Source organism: Chenopodium album, chromosome 12 (genome assembly GCF_948465745.1).
Source record: "Chenopodium album chromosome 12, dcCheAlbu1.1, whole genome shotgun sequence".
NCBI classification, from domain to species: Eukaryota; Viridiplantae; Streptophyta; class Magnoliopsida; order Caryophyllales; family Amaranthaceae; genus Chenopodium; species Chenopodium album.
The window spans coordinates 35,991,194-36,018,568 of NC_137845.1; the positions used below are offsets into that span (position 1 = coordinate 35,991,194).

The 27,375-nt window shown below is 34.5% G+C and overlaps 2 protein-coding genes, 1 long non-coding RNA gene and 1 pseudogene across 4 annotated transcripts; 2 read left to right on the plus strand and 2 right to left on the minus strand.

Annotated features, from left to right (window-relative positions):
- The first annotated feature begins 716 nt into the window (after positions 1-716).
- On the plus strand, positions 717-6,731 carry LOC145571134 (uncharacterized). The gene is made up of 10 exons (XM_081630215.1): positions 717-1,176; positions 1,267-4,559; positions 4,726-4,899; positions 5,117-5,231; positions 5,341-5,443; positions 5,551-5,675; positions 5,751-5,829; positions 5,901-6,018; positions 6,105-6,218; positions 6,597-6,731. Exons 1-10 carry the CDS (start codon positions 717-719, stop codon positions 6,729-6,731), a joined length of 4,716 nt encoding a protein of 1,571 aa, XP_081486341.1.
- Positions 6,732-8,036: 1,305 nt separating this feature from the next.
- Positions 8,037-10,365, plus strand: LOC145572335 (pentatricopeptide repeat-containing protein At1g73400, mitochondrial pseudogene; annotated as a pseudogene).
- Positions 10,366-11,392: 1,027 nt separating this feature from the next.
- LOC145572336 (uncharacterized) lies at positions 11,393-12,815 on the minus strand. The gene is made up of 3 exons (XR_014096793.1): positions 12,667-12,815; positions 12,469-12,537; positions 11,393-11,522 (listed from the first exon to the last, which is right to left on the minus strand). It is a non-coding gene; the product is annotated as an uncharacterized LOC145572336 (long non-coding RNA).
- Positions 12,816-22,209: 9,394 nt separating this feature from the next.
- On the minus strand, positions 22,210-25,664 carry LOC145572337 (protein IQ-DOMAIN 2-like). 2 transcript variants are annotated; one of them, XM_081631322.1, is made up of 6 exons: positions 25,586-25,664; positions 24,991-25,093; positions 24,507-24,890; positions 23,886-24,119; positions 23,656-23,778; positions 22,210-23,098 (listed from the first exon to the last, which is right to left on the minus strand). In XM_081631322.1, the coding sequence occupies exons 2-6, from the start codon at positions 25,063-25,065 to the stop codon at positions 22,430-22,432; spliced, it is 1,485 nt and encodes a 494-aa protein (XP_081487448.1). In that variant the 5' UTR covers positions 25,066-25,093; positions 25,586-25,664; the 3' UTR covers positions 22,210-22,429. The 2 variants fall into 2 exon arrangements, with proteins under 2 accessions (XP_081487448.1, XP_081487447.1); XM_081631321.1 differs by lacking the exon at positions 25,586-25,664 and adding an exon at positions 25,368-25,405.
- Positions 25,665-27,375: the final 1,711 nt, after the last annotated feature.

Here is a 27,375-nt window from a genome sequence, read left to right on the forward strand (position 1 = left end):
AAAAAAAAGAAGTAATTGTTTTTGACATTATTAGTACTTTACTTTATAAAACAGAGAAATTAATTAAAACAAACTCAAATACTTTAAAGCAATTAATATAATTGCCAATACATCTTTAGATTACTGCAATACCATCCTTTACAATTTAAAACTACTTACACTAAATAGATTACGCAAATAAATGTGATAGTTAATTTTTGTATATACCAATTCTTTAATTAAAATTAGTATGTTTACATTTGTTTTATCTATTTTTGCTATTATTTAGTAATACTAAATATGTCAAGTCAAATCAGTATTAACGACATGAAAAGACCTCCGAAACGTGCGTACGTTCTTCCGATCCCAACGCTTTGTGAGCATTGTGGGGCAAAATTGTTCAGAGGTGAAACAATTAACCTATGCTGCAACCAAGGGGAGATTCGACTTGTCCCTATCCATATACCAGATAGTCTGCGCAGCCTTTTTTTGTCACTAGACAGCAGCTCTGAAAGTTTCCGCAAATACATTATTCTATACAATAACATGTTTGCGTTCACATCTTTGGGTGTGAAAAAAGACAAGGAATTAGCACAACGACATCGTGGTATTTATACTTTTAGAGTTCAAGGACAAGTTTATCATTACATAAATGATATACATCGAAATGATGAGCAACCACGATATCTACAACTATATTTCTACGACACAGATGTCGAGTTTCAACTCGGGTGTCGATGTTTAAGGACCTTGATCCACATGTTATTGGCCAATTAGTGCGACTAATGGAGCTAAATCCGTATGCCCAATTTTTTCGCTCGCTCAAGGATGCTAACATGACTGACACGAGTCAAATTATAATCCGATCTGATCCAAATCAAGATCAACGCACTCATAATGCACCTACTACTTCCCAAGTTGCAGCAATTTGGTTAGAGGATGCAGGTTCATCTGCTCCACTTGAGCACGATATTGTGGTTCGTGCACATTCAGGTGTAAACCATCACATACTGCATTATTATGGATGTTATGATCCATTACAGTATCCGCTTTTATTTCCTTACGGACAAACTGGTTGGCATCGACGGATATACAGATGCAAAACAAAGTATCAAAAACGACAAGAATGTCCTACGTTTCCAATCAATGAGGTTCTGGTTCAGACTGTTGACGATCTGCTTGAAGCTGAAGAACAAGGTGCACTATTTACCATGTTACGTGTAAACAAGGTTACTTTTAAGTAACAAAAAAAAAGGCTAATTCAATTTTTTGTCTTTTTTAATGTAGGAATTCACTCTTCCGTATCTGAGAAAAAGGTTTCTTGCAGAGAGTATTACTGCTATCGATTACAGATTCGCATAAAAGATTCCTCCTTTCTTTTGCGATGTGGTCGTTTACTACAGCAGTTCATTGTTGATATGTACATCAAAATTGAAACTTCACGTTTAGATTTTATTCGCCGCAACCAGGACACAATCAGAGCCGAACTTTACCAAGGTATTCTCGACAGCTTGAATACTGGTATCTTACACGGCTCAAATATTGGACGTGGCTTTATTCTCCCTCCATCGTTTATTGGTGGTCCACGAGATATGCGGCGAAGATATCTTGATGCGATGGCTTTAGTTCAGCACTATGGCAAACCTGATATTTTCTTAACCATGACCTGTAACCCATCATGGCCTGAAATCACAGACGAACTGCTGTCAACTGAAGAGGCGCAAAATAGGCCCGATCTAATTGCTCGAGTTTTTCATGCAAAACTAGCAGAACTAAAAAAAGACATTGTTGAAAAGAAACTGTTTGGCGAGGTTGCAGCGTATGTTTACGTGATTGAATTTCAAAAAAGAGGATTACCACATGCACACTTTCTTATTATTTTAGAGTCATCCGCTAAGATTAGAACTTTAGATCAATTCGATGAACATGTTTGTGCAGAAATACCCGAACAAGCACATAATCCTCATCTTTATGAAGCTGTGTTGAAGCATATGATGCACGGCCCCTGTGGAAATGATAATCCAAGAAATGTATGCATGCGAAATGGAAAGTGTAAAAATCATTACCCCCGAAGCTTTGCGGAGACAACATCAACGAGTCACAACTCATACCCTATATATCGGCGCTGTGATGATGGAAAAAAACATTTGGTACGAAAAGTACAGCTTGACAATAGGTGGGTAATACCATATAATCCATATTTACTTGCAAAAAATGATTGCCATATAAACGTAGAAGTGTGTTCTACAGTAAAGGCTGTTAAATATTTGTATAAATACATATACAAAGGTCATGACCGGGTTGTTTTCGCACTATCTAACCCCGACGACACTAGCATGGTAGGTGACGAGATCTCATCATTTCAGAAAGCAAGGTGGATATCACCACCAGAAGCTGCTTGGAGGATTTTCAGATTCCCTTTGAATGCCATACACCCACCCGTTGTTTCTCTACAAGTACATCTGCCGAATATGCAAACAGTGACATTCCGTGCACAAGAGAACTTACAGAATATTGCATCAGCTTCAGCCAGCCAACGAACTATGCTAACTACATTCTTTGAGATCAACCAAGTTGATGCTTTTGCGCGTACATTACTGTACCAGGAATTTCCTCAACACTACACATGGCATCCAAAAAAAAGGGAAAAATTCTGGCAACGACGTCAATCGAAAGCTGCTGCGATTGGCCGTATTGTACATGCGCATCCCTCAGAAGGTGAACGCTTTTATTTGCGGCTATTACTTGCACACATTCGTGGTCCAACCTCTTTTGATTATTTGCTGACCTTCAACAACATAAGATATTCTTCATTTCGAGAAGCAGCATTCCAACGAGGTTTACTTGAAGCGGATGACTCTATAGACAAGTGCTTACAAGAAGCTTGTCAAAGCCAGATGTCGTTTGCTTTGCGACGGCTATTTGCTACATTGTTAGTACACTGCAACCCTGAAGACCCTAACAGTTTGTGGGAAAAATATTACCAATATCTCTCTGAAGATTACAATCATAATTTCCCTACTGACAAAAAAAAGGCTCGCAAACTAACTGTGAAAAGCATTTGTTACCTTGTTGAATCGATGGGAAAGTCTTTTGATACTTACAATTTTGGCTTACTAGAACTCAAAGAAGACGACTTGGAAATAGGAATGAAAGAAATTGAGGAAGAACTTCAGATCCCTATACGTCCAGAAGAAATAAATGCAGTTGAGTTGCTTAATGATGAACAAAAACTTGCGTACAACACTATCTACAATAAAGTGTTAAATAATAAACCAACTGCTTTCTTCGTAGACGGGCCTGGTGGCACTGGAAAGACTTTCTTATATTCTACATTACTTGCTAATGTAAGAGCAAAGGGTATGATTGCTTTAGCAGTTGCGAGTTCTGGAATTGCTGCATCGGGCTTGTCTGGAGGTAGAACTGCAAATTCTCGGTTCAAAATCCCTCTTGATGTTGACGAGATACCAAGCCCCAGTATTTCTAAACAAAGTTCTCTAGGACAAATCATTCGTCTTGCAAGACTTATTGTATGGGATGAAGCGCCAATGGCAAAGCGTCAAACGATTGAATACTTTGACAGATTGCTACAAGATGTTTGTTCGAATCAACAAAAATTTGGGGGAAAAGTTGTTCTATTTGGTGGTGATTTCCGACAAGTATTACCTGTCATACCGAAAGGAAGTCTGCGTGAAGTTGTTACAACGAGTTTTGTGATGTCTCCTTTATGGCACGAGCTCCAGAAAATTCACTTAACACAAAACATGAGAGCAATCAACGACCTACCTTTCTGTAACTTTGTGTTGCAAATTGGAAATGGCACGCCTCCTTATGAAGATGGGAAAAATATAGAGCTACCCAAGCCGTTAGTTATTCCATACGACAATGAACAGTCATCTCTGCATCTCTTGGTGAATAATATCTATCCTGATATAGAGAATACGACTTCTGAATCATTCTTTGCAACAAAGAGAGCTATTTTAACCCCCAAAAATGAACATGCTGCAACAATAAACTCTCTATTAGTTCAACAACAGCCAGGAAAAGCTTATGAGTACAGAAGTTTTGACGGATGCACAGACGAGTCGAGCGAACAGTACCCAACTGAATTTCTCAACAGCCTTTGTCCGTCTGGTCTTCTGCCTCATCATTTAACTTTGAAGGTAGGCAGTCCAATAATTTTACTTCGAAATATAGACCCGACATCAGGCTTATGCAACAGAACAAGATTAGTATGCAAAGCATTTTTCCCTAATGTTATTGATGCTGAAATTATTGTTGGACATCGTTGTGGCCAATGGGTTTTTATACCTCGAATCCCGTTGCAGCCTTCAGCTACGGATAAGTACCCATTCAAATTTACCCGTAAGCAATTTCCAATCAATCTGAGCTTCGCAATGACCATCAACAAGTCTCAAGGTCAAACACTTGATAGAGTTGGCATATATTTACCACAACCAGTTTTCTCTCATGGTCAGCTGTACGTTGCATTGTCTCGTGCTAAGAAAAGCAAACATGTTCGGATATTGATAAAGCCCACCACAGATGAATTAGATGGATGGAAAAGAACTAAAAATGTTGTATGTTATGAGATTTTAAGGCGCGCTGGAATATTGTAAACCACTCTTTTTAAGTATACGGTATTAGCAGAAGGTTAACACACTTATTTTTTCTTTTACTTTACATTATATGATGCTGTTGCTATTTTATTGCTCATAACGTGTACTAACAATGCATTGATGACAGGTTCAAATTATAGTGCAGAACAACATAATGGCTACTCAACAACTTACCCTCGCAAGACTGACAGACCAGAGCAGAAACTTTACTGTGACCGCTAAACTAATAAAGAAGCACCCACCTAAAAAATCCCGTAGCGGCACAACAAATTTACAGCAGCTGATTTTTGAAGACGCAGAGGTATATATATACAACTTATAGAATATTCATTATCTTAACATATTTACCAATTATTTAATATTGAAATTGCCAGAAAACACAAATGAGGGCTGTGATCTTTGAACGAGATATCGAGTTATTTTGTAATCTTCTTCTTGAGGGAAAAGAATACAACATTACCAACTCTATCATAACTCGTACATCTGAAATGTTTACTGGACAACAGCAATTGTATTAGATGACAATCAACTCTGCAACACGAGTCCGTGAAACACAACAACAGTTTGAACCAAGCTCATACTTTTTCTCACTTAACCAGGTTTTGGATCTTGTTGGCAGATCCGATCGAATAGGTAAATATTACTTACTATATATTAAAATGTTGTAATTACTATGTGCGCATAGTGACTACATCTAAATTAATTGACATATGATTAATTTTTTGTTTTACTTTTTTCCTAGATATCATTGGAATTGCTATTCACGTACATGATACAGAAACCATTCGCTCTAAGAAATCTGGGCTGCCTAATGACGTGCGTAGGATTGAGATAATAGATTCCAAGTATGTGTATACACTATATTAATACAAATTGGTTTTCCACTACGTATGTTCTTTAACTTAATTAAATCTATGCTTATTGAACATTTAATTTCTTCTATTTTTGCCAGCATGAAGCGTGTTAAATTATCAATGTGGAATAGTTTGGTTACACATGAAGCTGTTGCTATTGCTGACATTATAGACACGATGCCTGTAGTAGAAGTTTCTCGCGTCAAAGCATCAACTTTCGATGGTATACAACATTAACAAATATTTATAAAATAACGAGTACGACTTCATTAATTATCTTTTGCACATATGTTTACAGAGGGTTCATTCAACACAACCTTCGCTTCTACAGTGAAAATTAACCCAAGTAATCCAGAAGCACAACTTCTGCGAGACTGGTAAGCAGAACTTCTGAAACTGGTTCTATTTAAGTACTAATTTTTACCTACCTAACAATGTTCCTTTATAGGGCGGAAAATAATAAGGATGAAATTCGAATCCTTAAAAATTCATTCGCAACCGCAGCAGCAGAAAGCTCGCAGCAATCTGAATTAGTGATTCTAGTTTCACAATTACCTGAACAAGAGGTAAATTACATAATATGTTTCACTACATAAATTAGAGTGAACAATATAATGTTTTGTATAACTATATCATGTATTTTTTTTACAAGTCTGGAAAAACACTGCGGATCGTTGGACGCATTATTGACATCACAAACAAAAACAGCATAGTATACAACGCTTGCAATGTCTGTAGCAAACGATGTGACGTTGAAAAGGGATCGGTATTTAACTGTCGTGCATTTAGCTCCCCGCATGTAGGGACGTCCGAACCACGGTAATTGATAAATCACTACTAATAACATAGCATACAATCACTGCTTTTCTTTATTATGTAAACTATATAATCATGTGTAGTTATACGCGTTGTAGAACTGTACTGCATATCACTTTTGCTGATGATAGTGGCGACATACCGATTACACTTTTTGGTCATCTTGCTGAATAGCTGATACATGATCACGCTAATCACATAGCTACGCTCACACTACAGGTACGTATAATTTGACTTATTACTATTACCTAACAATTACAATTTATATTAAGTTCAAAGCTATAAACAAACTTAGGAGAAACATTAATCATTTTTTGCACAATTACAGGAGCAGAGATCTCTTGTAGACAGCTGCATTGCAACGTTGAAAGACAGGGAGCTTACCATGGAGATGACCACATACATGTTGGGAGAAGGATTTCAACAGCTCCGCTGGAAAGCTAAACGCATAATTGAAGCTTAGATGTATAACAATTTTCAGTCGTATTTATGAACGTATGTGTATAATTTCACGCTTTTAGTCCGAACTTTGTTTCCTCAGACAATTTCAACTTTAAAATGTATTATAAATAATGTTTGTTTGAATACATATGTATTTTTACGTGTAGATTCACATTAAATAACCTTTTGTTTTACGTATTTATCATGTTTTAATGCTTTACTCTACAACATAATCAATCCTGTACAATTTATTGGGATACCAAATACATAGAATTAATATAATATATTCAAAGCACATAGGATTTAATAATAAATTAGAAATGAATACACACACACACGTGTAAATTGTACAATTTACACTATAGACACTTGTGCAGTATACATAAAACATAATACATGTCTGACATGTGTACTGTAAAACAATTTTTGTTTTGACACGCGTATTTGAAACTCAATACGTAATAAAGGTTCACTATAAGGCTTTTAAAGTATGCCTATAAATAGATATAGAAACTAAGATTTTCTCTCAAAACAATAGCTACTGCAAATTCACTTCATACGTAAAAAATTCATTAGCTCACATTAAAATACTAAGTTCTTAACCAGCATATAATGGATGAACCACGGAGAGTCCTGGAAACAAATATCAAAATAATTCTACACGATATACTACTTCAGCTGGGATTACCTCGAGCAGAATTCGGTATATATGCTGTCACCAACGACGAAGTAAAAGCTTATATAGATATAAATGGTATTCCTAATGTCCCATGTCCTATACGATTTATTGGGACACCAGCTACTCGAATTGGTCCATCACAACAAAACGCTGCTAGACAAGCACTCAAATTTCTTCAGCAAACTTACAACATAGATGTTGGCGACTATAACTACTATCAATTGAAATTAGAAGAACACAATTACAAACAACTTTTACAACAAATGCCAGCAAATTTTACTAAACTTAAGCTTTAAATTATATTTATACATGTACTTATTTTTAATAACTAATGTTTTATATATATATATATGTGTGTGTGTGTGTGTACTCTCTAGAGTTTATATTATGTATAATATATTTATGTAAGGACTTTTATAACATATATAGGTTTAGCAAAATTTAGATATTTGTTCTGCAACAAGCTTTACTTATGTAATACAATAATTGTATTGTAAAAATAAAATAATATATACAGTTTGTACGTCTATTCTTTTTCTCCCAACTCTTTCATATTTTGTAACTATTTGTATAATACTTAAAACTGCCAAACATCAATTGGTTAAAAAAAAAAAACAAAAAAAACTTAAATATATACTAACCAAGTTGTTAGTCTATTTAATAAGACTTGCAAAAGAAGAGATTATTGTTGTAAAATTTTCCTAGGAGTAGTAATTCGCAGATTGATTTATAGTGAAGATGAAGAAGTTTAGTGAAAGAGCTCACTGTTTCAGCTATTGAACAAGGAATCACTGAAATTTCTGGGATGTATACGGGCATTTCATGGGGAAGAAACGGTCCGCCATTGTTGCCACTCTCTTGAGCTTTCTTTCAATTGTTATCGGTGAAAAGGTAACCTTCTCCAATCTTTCTTTATCAAATAGCACCAGCTAATTTCCTTCAAAATGTGGAGAACGTTTGCAAATTTAATTGTTAAGCAGTACAAGAATTCAATTGATTTCCCTACCCTCCAAAACCCAATTTTTTATTCTGTTTCTACTTTTTTATTTCGTAACGATTCTTCGATTTTCGGGTTTAGAATGATTTCCAAGCCATATTCATCAAAGGGTTACTCTGAATTTGGGAACCCATTGAGAAAATTTCACTCAACTGGAGTGTCCAATGACTTTGTTAGTGAATATGAAAAGAGTTTAGTCTGTAATAGTGTTGATGGGTTGCATAAAATTATTATTGAAAATGTGGGTTGTGATAAGAATATGGAGAAAGCTCTTGAACAAGCTGGGATTTCCTTGACAACTGAGTTGGTTATAGAAACCCTTAATAGGTTTTGGTTCGAGGAGAAAATTGCTTTTAGGTTTTTCATGTGGGCGGCTCGACAGCAGCATTATTACCATGAATACCAGACTTACAATGAAATGATTGATATATTATCTTCTACAAAGTTCAAGGTGAAACAATTTAGGATTGTTTGTGATGTGTTGGATTACATGAAAAGGAATGATAAAACGTCGATACCCATTGAAGTTCTCTTGACTATTTTGAAAAAGTACACGGAAAAGCATTTGATGAAAGTCTTGACATGTTCAAAGAAAAAGAGAGGAGTTAGGGTTAAAGTGCAGCCGGAGATCAAGGCACTTAACTTGCTACTTGATGCTCTTTGCAAGTGTTGTTTGGTTGAGGATGCAGAGATTCTGTTCAAGAAGGTGAAGAATAAGGTTCCTCCAGATGCCAATACTTTCAATATATTGTTTTTTGGGTGGTGTAGGGCTAGAAACCCTTCTAGAGGAACGAAGATTTTGGAGGAGATGTGTCGCATGGGTTTTACTCCCGATAGTTTTGCCTATAATGCTGCAATTGAAACCTATTGTAAAGCAGGAAAGGTGACTGAGGCTGTTGGTTTATTGGAGTTGATGAAACAAAAATCCTCTATCTCATCTCCTCCTACAGCAAAGACTTATGCAATAATGATTTTGGCGCTTGTTAAGAATTATCAAATGGAGGAGTGTTTTAGAGTAGTTGGGGATATGATACAAAGCGGTTGTCTTCCTGATGTTTCCACTTACAAGGAGTTGATTGAAGGAATGTGCTTAGCTGGAAAGGTGAAGGAAACATACCAATTTTTGGAAGAGATGGAAAGGAAAGGGTATCCATCTGATATTGTCACATATAACTGCTTCCTCAAGGTTCTTTGTGAAAATAAGAAGGCTGATGAAGCAATTCAGCTTTACGGGAGGATGGTTGATGTGGACTGTATGCCCAGTGCACACACTTTTAATATGCTGCTGGAGATGTTCTTTGCCATGGGTGATCCTGAGGGAGCGCTTGAGGCTTGGGATGAAATGGGCAAGAAAAAATGTGATCGAGATGTCAAGACTTACTGTGTGATGATTGAAGGATTTTTTGATTGTGACCAAATTGAAAATGCATGTTTGTTTTTGGATGATGTTGTAAATCAGAGAATTAAGATACCTTATCTGAAGTTTGATATATTTTTGAGGCATCTGTCAAGGATTGACGATCTTCGTAGAATTCATAAACTTTCAGAGCACATGAAAAGGTTTTTCAATCCTGCTATGGCGAGACATTTTGCACTAAGTCAAAAACGAAAGGCATTGAGTTTTAGGAACAAATGAACTTTTGAAATTTATTTGGAATTCTAAAACCTCGTTATGGCATCATGGTATAGCCTATATCAAGAGCAAGCAAATTGAATGATAGAGAAAGTAAAACACATGCGATCGCATGTGTTGTAACAATGTTTCTAGGACCATAGGAGATTTATCAATCAACTGCATTAAAGTTATGGTGCTTTAGCTTCTTGGTATGATTGTCTCCACTCTTGGATGTATTATATTAACATTGTAATATTTTATATAAATCTTACATCCTTACTGGCTTTATTTCTGACTTGGTATTACATAAAAGATTGGAGCAATGAGTTTACTATTCATTACATTGGAGAGGTACAATATTGCCATGGTACAAAAACCCCTCAGCAGCTCTCTAGAAGGGACTTCATAAATTACAATTTTATTGCTGCCAAGGTAAGTATTTGTTTTTATTTGATTCATGTACTATAGCCTCCTCCCACTCCTTCTCGTAAAAGGGTCTCTTTCTAGTGTTCTGTTCCCAGTTCTCACTTGTATATCATGTACTTCGTATATTGTTTAGCATCAAGGACTTAACCTCATGCATGACACTATCACTAATTATTCCATTATTCTGTACATACCCAAGAGTATATTATACAACAATTAAGGCCCCGTTCTCTTCACCTTATTTTTGCTGAACTGAAATTATTTTTATTGAAACAAAATTATATTTGCTGAACTTAAATTATTTTTACTCAATTGAAATTATTTTTACTGATTCTCTATTATAATTCTTCTTTAAGAAAACTGAATTTTAGTGAACTGAACTGATTTTTATTTTTACTGAACTGAAATTATTTTTACTGAACTAAATTAATTTTACTGAACTGAACTTAATTTTAATGAATTGAAATTATTTTTACTTAATATTTTTTTTTAAGGTGAAGAGAACAGTGCCTAAGAGTGGGTAGGGTATTTATTGTGTGTGATAATGTTTCCTTTCCTTTTAGTTTTCACATCCCTCTTGAAATCATTGAAAGTTTTTCCTAGAAAAGTATACTAGTAAAATAGTACCTATTATTTAGACTGTGCGATGCACGGGTCAAACTTGTTAGTTAAATATTTTTTTAATAATTTGATTAAAAATTTATTGTATTGCATACTCGGATTGCTCTACATTCTATTTAAATCAAATTATGTGTTTACATAAATTGCATTGTAGAAATGCTAATTATAATTTAATATATTATTTTTAACTAAAAAATTGTATTATATCATAAAAGTTATGCATGTTTAATTTATTGATCGTCAAGAACAATTTATATTTCCTTTAATTTATTCATTCAAAAATATCATCAAGCATAATTAAACACTAATACTTTCAATTTTGATTATAGTATTATTTAACACTGTTGAAAATGCAAATGAATATTCAATCCTTTGTACATAACTAATCATTTAAAAAATCTTAAATTATTACAATTTCTTCTCACAAAATTGATGTAGCTACCATCCAAAATATTGTTCAGTATTAAATTTTCACCTGCAAAACACAAAAAATCACAATAAATAAATAAATAAATCAACAATACTTATAGAGAAGTAAAGCCAAATCAACCTACCAATTCTTCATCCTAAGGTTTGTTAAATATAAATTTTAGTATCACTAAATTTCGGAGAATAGCCATGCTTAATTGCTTACCTCACCTTCTAATGATCCAAATATAAAATGAAACTATATTATGGATACAATTGAATTAAATTTTTATTTGTAAACAAACGAAAGGATTATACAGAGGAATTCAATATGACCTTCTGGCCTCCGTATTTTTTATGAAATAATTACAATAAAGGTATTCATCAATCTATTTCTTTAAAAATAAACCCATCAAACAATAATTTACTCTTATTAACAAAAAAAACATAATTATTCATGCATCTAGCCCAGAAAATTATGGAAGATATCAAATGAACTAAAACTTTCCACTATCCCTAAAGCAAAATAAATTTGGAATAACAACCAAGCCTTATAAAGTTTTAATTACTAACCAAATATGTTCAATCATTTTAATACTGTATAGGTTAAAAACATAGAATCAGAATAAATTCAACCTTAACACATATGAAACGTATTTTTCAAAAAAAAAAAAAAAAAAAAAAAAAAAAATCAAAAGCAAAACATTTGCAGCTTCTAACAAATCGACTAATCAAGCCATATAGAAATTGTATAAACAAAACATCCGAGACCAAATGTTCTCAATTTTTTATTTTTTTTATTTTTTTTTTAAAAAAAAAAACAAAAAACCAAAACTTAAATTACAATAATGAAAAACCTTGAAAAAGTAAAATAATGATTAAACTCCAAACCGGGAAAAAAAAGGTAAGAGAGATAGTATTCTTACCGAAATTTAATTAAGGGAAGTAAAGAGGGAATACAAATTAAATTGATTGCTAAAATTAAATTGCGGAAGATAAATTATATTCATTACCAATTAATTATTGAAGAATTGACGCCAACACCATCAACATTCAATCAATGAAATCCATTTATCATGTTCCTGCACCCAAAATAAATATTTTAATCAACAAATTGAAGAATTGTCGCCTTAACACCATCAATCAACACAATTATCAGGAAAGGAATTAATTAAAATGAGAAATTAGGGGGAAGGAAAATTATAACCAACCTCGGAAAATCAAATAAATTGTGAAGAGAGAAAAAAATGATTGATAAAGTAGCAATGAAGAATTTGAAATCAATTTATCTATGAATATTTAAGGGAGGAATTAGAGGATAATTGCGTCGTTTGGGAATTACAAATTGATAAGAACCTAAAAAAAAAAATTGAAACCGAACAGATACAATGTTTGGAAATTATGGAGAAGATTGTTTTCAAAAAAAAAAAAAAAAAAAATGAACATTGAAGAGGATAACTGCTTCCTCACCAAAATTAAATAAAAAACAAAAATAATTTGGAATTGAATGAAGCGTTGTTTGGAAGGAAAATAGAAGGATTAGAAAAAAAAAGATGATGTGGCACTCTATATTTTCTTTTAAATTTCCTGTTTTAAAATAATAGTATTGATATGATCACATGAACTAATGAAAAATGATGTGTTTGGACAAATGAACTAATGGATAAATGAAAGAGGAGAAGGTTAGCCCAAAGAACTGAAGATGAGCTAATTAAATGATTAACTGTAATGAAGAAGCTGTATTGAGGGAGAAATAAATATATTTAAAGCCAAATATTTATATACTTTTATACTATTTACATGTGAGAAGCTTTGACTTCTTTGTCTTGTTAGGCTTTTCTTTTAAATGATTTTGCTAAAACATAATATTCGGTTTACTGGTTTACATCCTTAAATCTTGGTTGGTGTACATTGCTTCTAGTACTTTTATTTAGATCTGAATAAAATAAAATGGGAAAGAAGAAAGAAAGCTTTTGGTTATCTGATCTTAGTTATGAGTTATGAAGTAATTTGTATTGCTATTCTATAGTGTATTTTGGTAAAAAATAAAATTTTTTTTTGTTGTTTTTTTCAATGCTTGTTTTGATTGCTCTTAATTGCTTAAAATATTACTCTAGAGGTTTGGTGATCCATAGCTTCGTGTTTGATGTTTGATTGTCCGGATTGTGCATGCTAGACTTATATGCTAAAAAAATAGTAAAAACTTATCTCAATGGGATGCAAACCAAATGATAGTAGCCACGTCGTGGATAACCACTGACCCACAAAGATGATTTCACGCTACCTCCTGGTGCAGTAGACGCAAAGTGGTCGCCCTCTAGGATAAGCACGACGCCGGAGTTTGTGTGCACTCACAAACCCGACTATAACTCAGAATGTTTGCCTAGAAATAAGATAAGAGTGTTTGTGATTTTAGAGATAAAAGAGTAATTGTGATTGTGTTATGACCGATGAAAGCATAGGTATTTATAGGGAAGAAACAATCAACGGTTACCACAAGAAAGTGTCGAGGTTCGTTTAGCCAAGCGAATAGATATGTTACACTAAAACGGCAAGGAATAATTCTGCGAATTAATTAGCCATAATCAAGGGCTAATTAAACTGTAATAGCCGAAATATAATTGACAATATTCTGTGACCAAAGTAAAGAAAAGAGATAAAAGTTTCTCCAAACAGCCCACCCACGCATTGCATTCCCAAGACCAAGTTCCGAGGCCCGACCCGACCCGGCTTGGCTCGGTGCGCGTGCGCGTGTGTGGTATAGTCAAAAACCCACTTCCCACTTAATCAACTAAGTAGGACTAAGGTACTACAATATTGAAACATGGGAGAGCATTCTTGTTCTTTCAATGTGGGACATTTATCTTACTTTTATACCACTTTTTAAATTTGTTTTTCATCAAGAATTTCCAACAACCCCCTATAGATTCGAAGCTTAGAAAAAAGAAAATAAGAAGAAAGATGAAAAAGAAAATAAGAAAAAAGATGAATTCTGGCAAAACAAACAATTGCATAAGTGCCAACTGCGAAGCTCGGACTCGCCCAAACACCCAGCCGTACCCGTGTCGACACGACGCGACCCGGGTGCGGACACGAAATCTGGGTCGGACCCTTGCGTGAAAAAGTGGACTCGCCAATTGTGAACCCTAGATCTAAAATAGGAGGACAGATTCACCAAACCTAGAGCCTAACCTTAGGGTTTTTGATCGAAAGTGAAAAACGAGCAGTTTGACACCCAGAAGTTGCTGGATTTCTTTGTCGGCGACTGAAAACTGGTTCTTTGAGTCTCGAGTTCTCGACCATTCAACTTCAACTGCAATTTCTGTTTTCTTTTATTTTTTTTAACGTGGGTGGGGTAGGCAGTCTTGAAAATTGAAATAGTGAATGTGGAGGTGGGTGAAAAACTCACGTGATTTATAATCTTATTTACTGTTTCTTTCTTTTCTTTTTTACAGTACTATTATATTTTTTTTAAAAGCTGAACAATAAGTACTACTCTAAACTTCTACTTTGACCTATTTTTACTTACCTTCAACTCTAATATTTTTTAAATTGCCGTGTCCCTGAGTCCAAATTTAAAATATGGACTCTTTTAAAACGTGTCCGCGGATCCTTAATTTTATAATATTCCGAGTCTGACACTTGGACCCATACCCGAGTCCGACACCCGTACCCGAGTCCGAGCTTCCTAGAGTGCCAATGTCTCGCGACTTGAATTGACACATAGTGAACATTAACTTATGATCCCTTTCCTACTAAGTGACCTTTGTCTTGAACTTAATAGGGGGTTAGGAACCCATCACTTGAGTCACACAATTGACCATGTATAATATTCTGGAATACGTTCGAGCCTGGATGCTCATAGGTGCTCTAGAGTATAAGCCCATGAAATACTCATAGGAAGCGGCCACACTTCCACACCTAAGTAAGTAAATCTCATCCTACAACACACCACCAAAAATATGGATATGGGTTCATTAAGAGCCATATGCTCAACCTCTTACTCATTTGTAGCAAGGCACAAAACAGACATCTAGGGATGAACAAAAATAAAATTGTGCTTCCGAATTATTATATAATGTTCCCCTTTGAACTTATAGTGACTAGGAGTTCATTGCTTTACAATTCATACAACGGGCTTTAGCCCCATCCTTTCCGATGTTTCCAAAACTAGTTTTCTACATAGGCCTTTAGTCAACGGATCCACAACATTCTTTTCGGACTTTACATAGTCTAGTGATATCACCCCTTTGGACAACAAATTTCTAACAGCTTTATGCCTTAGACGAATGTGTCTCTTATTCCCATTGTAGGCATGGTGTTTCCAACAGCAATCGCAGCTTGCGAATCACAATGAATTGCAAGTGAAGGAGCTGGCTTTCCCTTAGCAAGCATGTTCCTCAACCATTATGCCTTATGCCTCTGCGAGTTCAAGAGCAATAAGTTCATATTCCATAGTAGACATAGCAGTAAAAGATTGCTTACTAGGCATATCAGCTCCACTCGATCAACGCTCGGTCAAAACTCGACTCGAGATGTTAACGAGCACGAGTTATAAGCTCGTGAGCAACTCGATAATATATTTTATTAATTTAGAATTTACAAACAAATTCACCATGTTTAAACAAATTTTACACTTATAGGTGTTAATATATATTACTCCCTCCGTTTCAATTTGTTAGTCCCATATACTATTTTGGGCGTTTAAAAAAGATCTACTTTTATTAAATGTATTCCACTTTTAACTTAGTTTTTATTTCCTATTTTTTTTATTAAATTCTGATTGGTTTAATTAATTTATTGTGAATTGATGACATGATTTTAAGTAAAGAAATTATTCCCTTGAATTATGCAATTATGTTTGAAGGTTTCTTAAAAAAATCAAAACAATTTAAATAAGGCAAAACTATTTTCGGGTGACCTACAAGTTCCTCTAGGGTAAGGTCTTTCTTTTTGTGCATCAATTGGTTACGAAAATCCTTCCAAAAGGGAGGGAGTTTCTCAATCAAAACAATAGCAAGGGTTATATCACAAATAGACAAACCTTGTGCAACTAAAAAAAACGAAGGAATTAACTATTTTGCTAATTAGCTTTTCATTTTGAAAAAACGTATGGAGTGTCTTGAAGAAGTAAATCAAAGTGAGTGTTAATGGCGATTATCATTGATAAATAAATTGTGGAGTTCTATGTATTTGTTGAGGTTGGTTTTTTTATTTATTTATTTTTTTTATCAAGAAAAATAAGCTTGATCTTGCAAAGTGTTTAAAAATTTCTACTAGTTTCAAGAGATTAGCATTGAGAAAAGGATTTACTCCCTTCGTCCCAAAATAATTATCACACCAACCTTGTTTATGTGATACTCCCTCCGTTTTTTATTGCAACAGTTTAACTTTTAAAATATTCATTTAGTGGCCTTTACTTGTATTTTTAACTAATGTGTAACAAACAAATTATGTCTTGCACTATGTTGTTGAATTAATTATAATGTATATTTTCATAATATCAACGTTTTATAATTTATACTAATACAAAATCAAAAATATTAATGATTAAAGTTATATAATGGCAAAAAAAAAAAAAAAAACAAAGGGAGTAACTTGTTGTGTTATCTATTAACTTCCTCTATTTCTTTTTAGTTGACATGTTTATATTTTGGATACTATTAACATAAGTTGTTTTGACCTTTTTTTTTTTCTTTTTTTTTTTTTTGTGATTTATTTAGTCATGGTTGTTATAAGATTTGTCTCAACGTATATGTATATGTAAAATATTTGATTATTTTAATTGAATGAGAAAGGGTGTGGGGACCCAAACTTTTGTATTTGGGATAGGAAGAGAGAGTTAATAAAATATTAGTAAGTCCATTTCATAAAAGAAAGTGTGATAGTTAAGCTGGGACAAACATAAAAAGAAAGTATGACAATTATATTGGCATGTAGTTACTAGTTACTTCTTTTGTCCCTAAATAATATTGAAAAATTTGAAACTATTAATCCCACCTTTGCTCGATCTTTCCAACACAATCCCAACTTTGACACCAATCTTCTTTTAACAAGCTATCTAACCTATAATCTGTTTAACAGTTTAAAATCTTTTTTTTTTTTTAAAAAAAAATCTCTCCTCCCACATCATCACCCCCTTCTATGGCAACCCACCGTAATCACCACCACCACCACAACCACAACCACCACTCCAATCACACCCACCAACTCGTCGCCGTCACCACCATTAACATCACCACCCCTACTACAAAAATCCCCACCCTTAAAATAACCACCCCCACCATGAAAACCCAACCCCAGCCCTAAACCGAACCCCACCATCTTACCTTATAAGTTTCTGTAATGGTGGTGGTGGGTTTGGTCCTAGATTGTGAAAAATTTTCTATTTACGAGCAAAAAGTAAATCGAACCTCAAAAGAGAAAGTTCACCATAGGCCGCTTCAATGGAGGAAAGGGAAGGAGAACACTAAGAAGAGGAAAGGGATAGGGAAGGGCGGTGAAGATGGGTTCAAGGAAGGGGGGTTGCCATGGGGGGTGGAGCTCGGCGGGGAAAGGGGTAGCAATGGGGGTGTGGTTCAGGCAAAGAAGAGGAAAATTAAAGGGAAGGGGAAGGCTAAGGCTAGCTAGGAGAGTTTTATTTAGGTTTGGACATTTATCAATGATACACCTACTTAAGTTTTAATTATTAGTGGTACATCTGTACTTGCAACTAATTAAATGTTAGTAATAGGTTAATGGCTTGCAATTTTGACCAATTTTAACTCCCTCCTTAATTGTCCTCCTATATTTAAAGTAACCCACCCACCTCTGTCATTATATAAATGAAGCCCCCTTCTTTGCTCTAATTTATGAAGTGTCTTATTCATTTGGCTAATTTGAGTACCAAATGAAGAAGCTGCTGCTTAAATGAGAGCAAATGAGGGGGCTTCGTTTATATAATGACAGAGGTGGGTGGGTTACTTTAAATATAGGAGGAAAAGTAAGGAAGGAGTTAAAATTGGAAGTCATTAACCTATTACTAACGTTTAATTAACGGAATGCTTCTTATAGTTAATTTTTTTTTGATACCAAAACAATATTGCTTACTGTAGTAAATTAGTTGAAAGTATAGGTGTACTGCTAATAATTAAAACCTAAGGAGGTGTATCATTGATAAAAGCCCAAACCTGGGGTGTATCAATGATAATTTCCCTTTTTTTATTATAAAAAAACCAATTAGAAAGCGACACGTGGAATGTCTCCCTCAATTTGTTACCAACCTAACGAAACTGGTCAAGGGTCTAGTTTGAGAAGATATAGGTAATGGGTGGGATGGCTTTGCGATTACTCAAATGTGGGATTGTTCTGATAGGACCACGCAAATGTGGGATTATTAGTTTTAATTTTTATAATAATATATGCGCAATTTTCCTTTTTTGGACCTCCTAGAAGAATGCTCTTCTATATTTATGGTCATGTGGCCCATTGAAAAATGTGCGGTCCCACTATTTCACATTTTCATTAATTCCACTTAACCAAAAATTATATTGTGTACATTATACTTGGTGCATACTTTTTGGGTTGAAGGAAGTACTATAGTGAATATAAGAAAACATGATTTTGATTATGTGTATTGGGTAGCTTAAGCAACATTTCAAGGACTCTGATAGTCAGAAGCCTTGTGTTAGTAAGTTGTGTTGTTTATTGAACGGTGGAACACCTTGAGATCTGCCTTTTGTATGCAAATTGTGCTTTAGACGCTTGGTCCTTGTTTCTGAGCGGTTGTTTCTGGTGGGAATGCTTCTAGTGCTAATGGCGTCAAAGGCATAGTTTTGATATTTTTAGGCTACGGTTGGAAACTAATGAGATAAATGTTCCGGGGTACTGTTCTCATCAAATATGTTAATAGGATAAAGTTTTGTGTGAATAGTTCAATACTCAGAAGCTTTTAAGGAGTTGTTTGGCTTTAGCTTGCTCATTGTATTACTAGATGATTCTGCCACATCGCAATTAAAAAGCTAAATCTGATAGTGGTGGAAAGGTTGGTGAGTATGAAACACTGTAAATTGTCCCACAGTTACATTCTAGAATTCAGTGTTTGTCTTTTCATCAAAATCGTAGTAATGATTTTATCTATCCATCTCACATGCCTTTTGATCCATAACTATACCTTTTTTTATCTTCAGTTGTTGAGATTGATCATGATGAGAGATCAGAAGATGGAACTTTGGCACCTTCTTTGTCAGTATGTCGATCTATAGCTCTGGAGAATTGAGATTCAATAGAGTCGAAGGTTTGCAGAGGATCTTATGTATTTAAAAGTGAAACAAGTCATAGAGAGAGCACAACAAAACTTTTCAACTCACAAGTTCTGGCTGATGTGGATATGAGGATTATCTTGGTTGCAGTGCAGCTGAAGATTGTCCATTGCTCTTGGATGAGTTTTGCCCGAATCCTCGTTGAGGAAGCTGACCTCCTTTTACACCCACTTCAGCAGAAAGCATAGCAGTGCACCAACCAGATTGATGAACAAGTTACCCATGCAGTAGCCAATGCTCTGGAAAGTAATAAGGTATTTTTTCCCTTCTTTTCAGTTAAATTCTACTATACTAGTCCTTTTACACCCACTTCTGACGAGAAATGTTTCTGTACAGTTGATGAACTCCAGCTGAATTCTCTGTATATACCTTTAAATTTTTTATTTATTTTTTTTATTTTTGGTGGATGTCTGCATAATTGTCATATAGGTCTGATTTTTTATGTTATGTGGAACCTTGTTATTGAGGCTTGATAATAATATGAACTGATAGCCTGTTAATGCCTAACACTTTATAACATGTATAAATAATTAGAATAATTAAACATTACTAACCCTGCTTATAATTCTGGTATAATGGAATATAGGTTTTGTGTAGAATTTCTGATTATAGTTATTGTTTTTAGGATTCAACGTTGTTCTATTTACTTTTGTCTTTGAGTTTGGCTATGATCTTCAATATAGATATGCATGTCAGGTTTTAATGTACTAATTTCAGATTACTTGTGAGAGTAAATATCATGAATCTGCAGTGTCTGTTGGTCCTATTAATCTTAACAGACCCTAGGGAGCCTTAAATAAAAGTGTGCTCATTGATTTATTTGGGCTACCCAACATATTGGGCTCTTTTATACTAAAATTAGTTTACTACTCCCTGTGTGTGTGTGTAACATATTAGGCTCTTTTATAATAAAATTAGTTTACTACTCCTGTGTGTGTGTGCACGCGCTTTTCAATCTATTAACTATTATTTTTATTCTTTTTAAAAAAATTTTAATCTAACAACTACCTCACATCTTATTATATTAAAGTCACTTAAATCATCTCAAACTATATGCCGATCAAAGTTTAACCCTTAAAGAAAAGAATAAAGAGGTATTACTATATTAATTTTTTTTTTTATTTTTTTTTTTGCAATGAAGGTAGATATTTGGTGTGCATATAACTAAAGATAGGTCACTACTCAATGTAGGGATGTAATCTAGATTCAAACCAGATACTTGGACTACTCTTCATATGCTCCACTGTTTTTTGTCATAGACTTTCTTTTTATTAGGTCAAGGTATTAACATTTATTAGGGCTTGTTTGTTTCATCTTATTTTGATCTATATTTATTTTATGTCAAACAAAATAAGCTTTAGATAGGATAAGTTCAAAGAAGAAAAAGCTCAGATAAGTTAAAACAAACTAAGTTCACGTAAGTTCAAACAGTATAAGTTCAGAGAAATAGGCGCTTTATTTTTAAAATTTCCGGAGTTCCAAATGCGTGGAATGTAAGATTTGAATTGAATTTTCCACTAATGCTGAGGGAGTAGAAGGGAAAAGCTCGACCTCCATAAGGGGCGGAAAAGTAAGAGATGTGAGGCTTTTGAATTTTGATCTTAGGAGTGACACTGAAGTAGAGCTTTTAGAAATCCCATGAACCATTGGAGAGCTTGTCAGCAAGTAGGAGAGAGGAGTTAAAAGGGAGGGGGGTGGTCCATAGATAATTGAGCTAAGATTGCCTTACACCATCCAGTTGTCATGCCAGTACTCTCTCTCTCTCTCTTTTTTTTTTTTTTTCCTTGGCCAGTGTCAACTCTGTCAAGTGCACAAGTGCTGCAAAAATTCTCTGATGATTTCAAGAATAAATCCCTGCATCAGAATCTACATGGGAATTTAAATTGATACGATAATACGTTATGCAAGTTGGACATAAGGAATTATTTTTTCTGCGATTTTATTTGTTGTTATAATGTATCCAATTCTAACGGAAAAATGTTCCAACAAATTAGTTTTGAACTTTGTGCAATGAGAATAAACGTGGCTGTATCATATTGTTTCTATGGCAGGTAACACATAGTAGCTGCTCTTAAGCTATGGGATGATCAGCTGTGGGCTGTGGCATTGACTGATCGCGTGATTTTACTTCCAAGTGGTAGAAATGCAGTATACATTGCGCTGCTGTACTGGGTATAAAGAATTTGCTGTTATTTACTAGAATTCAGATTTGGCAGGTAAAGGTAATAATAGTTCCTGCTCTTGAAAATCCTGAAGCCAATTAGTCTTGCTGATATTGTAACAATGTACGAAGTATGTTTCTGCAATCAAAAGCAGGAGATGAAAAGCATATGCTGTAGGAATCAGCAAAGCTGTGTTCGTTGTTTTGGTGTATCTCTAACACCAGTCTGCCTTACATTGTTATAGATAGTAGTTCCTGCTGTATCAGTCAAACTCAGAAATAAATGCCAGTGATTATTGATTACAAAATCATCATGCTTTATCCTCAATGTAAAATAAAGAAACCAAAAGGTTTAACAAACATACAGCTCTAAAGACTATGCCAAATAGACTAATGACCAGCCTCAAGCAAACACGTACTTTATCAGCAATAATACAAACCGATATAAATAAGGGAGTAGTAAAATCAAAATCAGTTATTTTTAAAATTAAGAATTGTGTTTTCATTTAGGTTCTAAGTATGATCTGAGGAAGTAGACCGCCTTGATCGTGCAGGAGAAGCAGGCTGAGAAGCCCTTTTCCTAGCTGAACTGACAGAGACTCTGTCGGGTGTGACACTCTTCTCCCTCTTGCATTCACCTCCAAATCGTGTTCTAGCCTTTGCAGATTCAGTGGCAGCCATATAACTTGGAACAGTTTGAGAACTCGCTAGGCTTTCATCATCCCTAACAGATGAACCTGTTACACTATTTCGCCTTGATTGTTCTGATTGCATACTCAGTGTGCTTCTTGCATCATCTTCTGGACCCCAAACGCTCTTCCTTGGGCTCATCTTTGGGCTTGGGGATCTCAAGTTTCGGGTTGCTGCAGTGGACTTTGAAGGAGCATTGGAAGTGGACAAGCGACCACCAGTTGAAGAACGGGGTTGTTTTCGAATGGATGTTGGGGAAGGCTTTTCACGGCCATAATAGGCTTTTGTAAGCTCATGATTCCCAGACAAAGTGGTCTTTGAGGAGGCCATAATGCGAGGGGAGTTATCATTGCTAAAGTCTTTCTCAGGAGTGGTTGCGGTCTCCCATGGTTTAGCAGCTAACCATCGTTCTAACCAGCTCCATCCCCAGTGGGGATTGTTTACATCCATAAACAACGTGTGTGCAGACATTGATGATGCCTTCCATGCTTGCTGTACAGCATATGATTTCATTTAGCTATGTTGGCAAACTAAGCTATTGGATTGCTCTTATTCTCCTGTTAACTACCTTGCATATTACAGCTACTTTGCAAATTATTAAGGTGTTCTATTTTTATCACTCTTCCTAAGTAAAAGAAATTAAACAATTTCTAAAGGACATGAATGTGTCAAATTTTAGAGTTGTTTTAAAAAGTGTTATATAGCTCACTATCTAGAAATAAAATTGAATAGAAGTATAGAACACACAGTACAGGAGAAATAAATATGTAAATGAACCAAATTTTTTATTAATTGAACCAAGTTTGAGCCTAGCTCAATCAAAAAACAATCTTAGTTGTACGAAAAGAAGACGCCTAATCATGTAGTAGTTTACACGCTTGATAAATATGCTTTTGCATAACGACATAGGTAAACCTTGTGTACATGACTCACTAACTCCTCTCCATTGTCAGCGCGATTTAAATTTTGCATTTTCTACCCTGAAATCCTTCATTTTCTTTGGGCATTGTTGCTGGGCATGTAAGCGGGAAAGAAGTCTAAGTCGTTACCTGATGGGTAAATGCATAAGCCAGAGTCCTTTCTCTTCTAATGGCAGCCTCATGTCTGCTTTGCAACTTTGCTTCGATCTGTTCCTTTGTCTTTCTACTGCTGTCCCAACCATCACCGTTTTGCTGCAACATGCTCAGCACATTTTTTCATCAGCATAATACTATAAAAACAAGAAAATTATTGTAGTTTGACTCAAAATTGCAGAAATCATAGTGATGGATGAGCATACTTGTGATTTTTCAAGTTCCTTGGCTTGCTCTTTTGCATATTTCTGCTGAATCTGTTTCTGACGAGCCAGGTTTTCCTCAGCCATCTTCTGTCTTCTCTCATGTACCTGAGACTGCACTCGTGCTAATGTTTGCATTGACTTCAGAGTGTTTGTAGTCTGACGTTTGATTGCCTGTCCTTGCATTACTGCTTTCAACCTCATCAGCCCTCGCAGAGCACGTAATGTTCTCCTCCCCTATAAAAAAAAATAAAGGCAATGAAAAAAAGCTCATCATGGTATGAAGCGTTTTTATTTATTTTTTCCTTACATGATAGGAGTCACTCCACCTCGAAAAAGATACATTTCTATTTTGGTTCGTGCAAAAAAAAAAAAAAAAAAAGAAAAACTTCAAATATTCCCATAATGATACCTTCATAAGAATTTCAATGATAGACCAAGTCATTATAATGAAGAATATGGTGATGAGTTTAAAAACCCTTGAAAATGATCCTAAATCAGATATGGCTTATTATATAATTTGAGACGAAGAGAGTAATACTTAATATGCTTACAATCTAAACAAAATTACCATCTTATTTACCCTGAGTTCTGTGATCATAATAATTTTAACAAAAAACATACCATGTATCCTCGGAAAGCTGTTTGAATCTTAATGGCTGCAACTTCCTCCTCAGACTTGCCAGAAACAGGTGTAGTAGCTACTGTCAGACGAACAACCTCTGCAGCAGCCTGAGCAGCTGCAACAGCCGCCTCAGCAGCCTTTGCAGTTGCTATAGCAACACTATAGGCATGTTTCGTCTGTTCCTTATCTGCAGCACTACTTAATTTCTGTTCCTTATCTGCTGCACTACTTACTTTTGCTGGTTCAGCGGCAGGAACAACCACCGGTGCCACAGTTGGCTGAGGAGGTAACGCCGTTGTTGCAGGGGCAGTGTCTGTTGGTGTTGTGTTAAGACCAGACCTCTTTTTCTTCCTAAACCATTTCTTCTTTGATTTTCCTGACTCCTGAAAATTAAAGTAGAAAACATCAATCTTGTAACATTTGTAATAATCCATTAATAAGGTTGACTAACTGGTTTATCACGACGAGTAAAATAAGACAAACCTGAACAATCTCCTTCACCTCCGGTCCGTTGAGAGCTTTTTTCATTGAAGAGAACCAGTTACCTTTTCTACCCATTTTCGCATCCGTTGATGTAGTCAAACACCTGGTTGTTATACAAAAGTTAAACAAATTTGTTGATTATTCGTTAAAAATCTGAAGAAAACATACTTCTAATCCTTAGATCATCCACCCAAATTAAATTAAAAAAAAAAAAAAAAAAAAATCCTAGATGAAACATAACCAACAAAAAAACTGTCATATGATTTTGATGATATCTTTTTCGACGTTTTGGAATCTGACCAAAATCTGAACGTCAAGGTTATGTAGTGCATACAAATTTTCTGTTCTAGTTTTCAAGAACTACAAAATCAAATTACCTTAAATTACACAGCCAAAATTCTTTAGTGCACCCCATTTAAATTTGCACCCTACTAAAAACACACAAAGATTTAAAATCTAGTTGATCGATGGCAGCAAAAACACTACAACAATCATGCAGTACAACTAAAAAATTTCATGGAAGAATACAAATTTTATACAGCAAAAATAGAAGAAAAGTATATAAATAGGTAGCAGAGAAACTAAAAATATATACCAGGTTTAAAAAGACTAAAACTTGTAAAGAAGCAAAGTTATGATTTGATGTGTTTTGACAAAGAGGGTATGAAGAAAAGTTATTACAGGCCAAGAAGAAGGAAAAAAAAAGAGGAATAGTATTGAAGAATTCAATGAAAGAATATTAGTATTAGTATTTGAGTTTGATGATAATGAAAGGGTTTGTGTTTGTGGGGGGCAAATAACAGTTAGTTACCAACTTAGTCGTTGATTCATTGCATGGTGTTGTCCCACTACTTTCTTAATATTTTCAGGGGGGTGGGGGAACTCCACCTTTAGCAACATTATTTTATTTTCTATCCAAAATAAAATAAGAATTAGGCTTATCCAAAATAGAAAAAACAAATTTCTAAAAAAAAAAAAAATAGAAAAAACAAATATTGATTTATTTTATTCTAATTGTCTCATTTAAAATCTTGCACAGTTTTTCTACAATTCAAGTGGTTGACATGTGAAATATATTACTATAGAAAGTCGTAATTCATATGAAGTTATTTTCCTAATGAAATTCATTGAAATTGTTTAACAATGGAAAGTTAAAATTTCCATAAATTTAAATGGACTAAAAGGACCTTAACTTTTTATGTTTTGTGTAGGGGTGAACATGGTCTGGTTTGGTGCGCTTTGAGTCTAAACCAAACCAAACCGCAAAATACGATTTGGTCAATTTTTCAAATCAAACCAAACCATATTAGCATTGAAACCAAACCAAACCAAACCAAACCGTAATAACACGGTTTGGTGCGATTTTGTTTGCGGGTTTATGATGGGATGATATTTTTTTCTAAAAATTGTTAAATAATACTTCATTTATTTATGATGAAGTTTAAATAATTAGCCCAAAGGGATTAAATTGTACTACAAAGTTACAATAAAAATAACAATCAACTAATCAAGTGCTAACACATCATAAAAATAATACATAACAATCATAAATTCATAATACATGCAACAACAAATTGGCAGCAAAATATGACCTATTAAAGTATTGAGTACTGACTGTAGTCTTTTTTTTTTTTTTTATTTTATTTTCTTTTATAATATATAATAATTACTACCTCCGTTACATATTAGTTGCAACTTTTGCCATTTAGAGGTGCTACCTATTAGTTGCAACTTTCTATTTCTTTCTTTTTTTGGTAAATTTTTTCATATAAAATTACTACTTTACCCTTACTTAAAAAATCATAATCTCAATTACCTATTATAATCTGATCACCTTAACCATTAACCCAAAGTTATTAAATTAATGATTCTCAACAAATTAATTATTCACCAACCAACTTCATTCAATGAATCTAACCAATTCATTGCTATTTTCCAGATTTGGTGAAATTTCAATATCGTAGTTCTTCTGGGTTCTTCTTCTTCCATGAGTGGTTCTTCTTCTTCCATGAGTTTCTCTTTCCTTCCTCCATGAATTTCACTTTCCTACCTCAATCTAACATCTAACCCACGAATTCCTCACAATCGCACTCTGATCTAACCCACGAAATTCATCACAATCGCTCTCAAACCCACGAAATCCTCACAAAACCCACGAGTTCGTCACGAATTTCCTCACAGTCGCTCTCAAACCCACGAAATGCTCACAAAACCCACGAGTTCATCACGAAATCTTCTCAAAACCTCACAAAATCCTCAGTTCTACACTTAAATATGGTTTTTGGGTGATTTCTGGGTTGTTCGATGTGCGTGTGGGTGGTTTCTAGGTTGTTAGAAGTTGCGCGTGGGTGGTTTCTGTGTAACACCCCATATTTTTGAACTAAT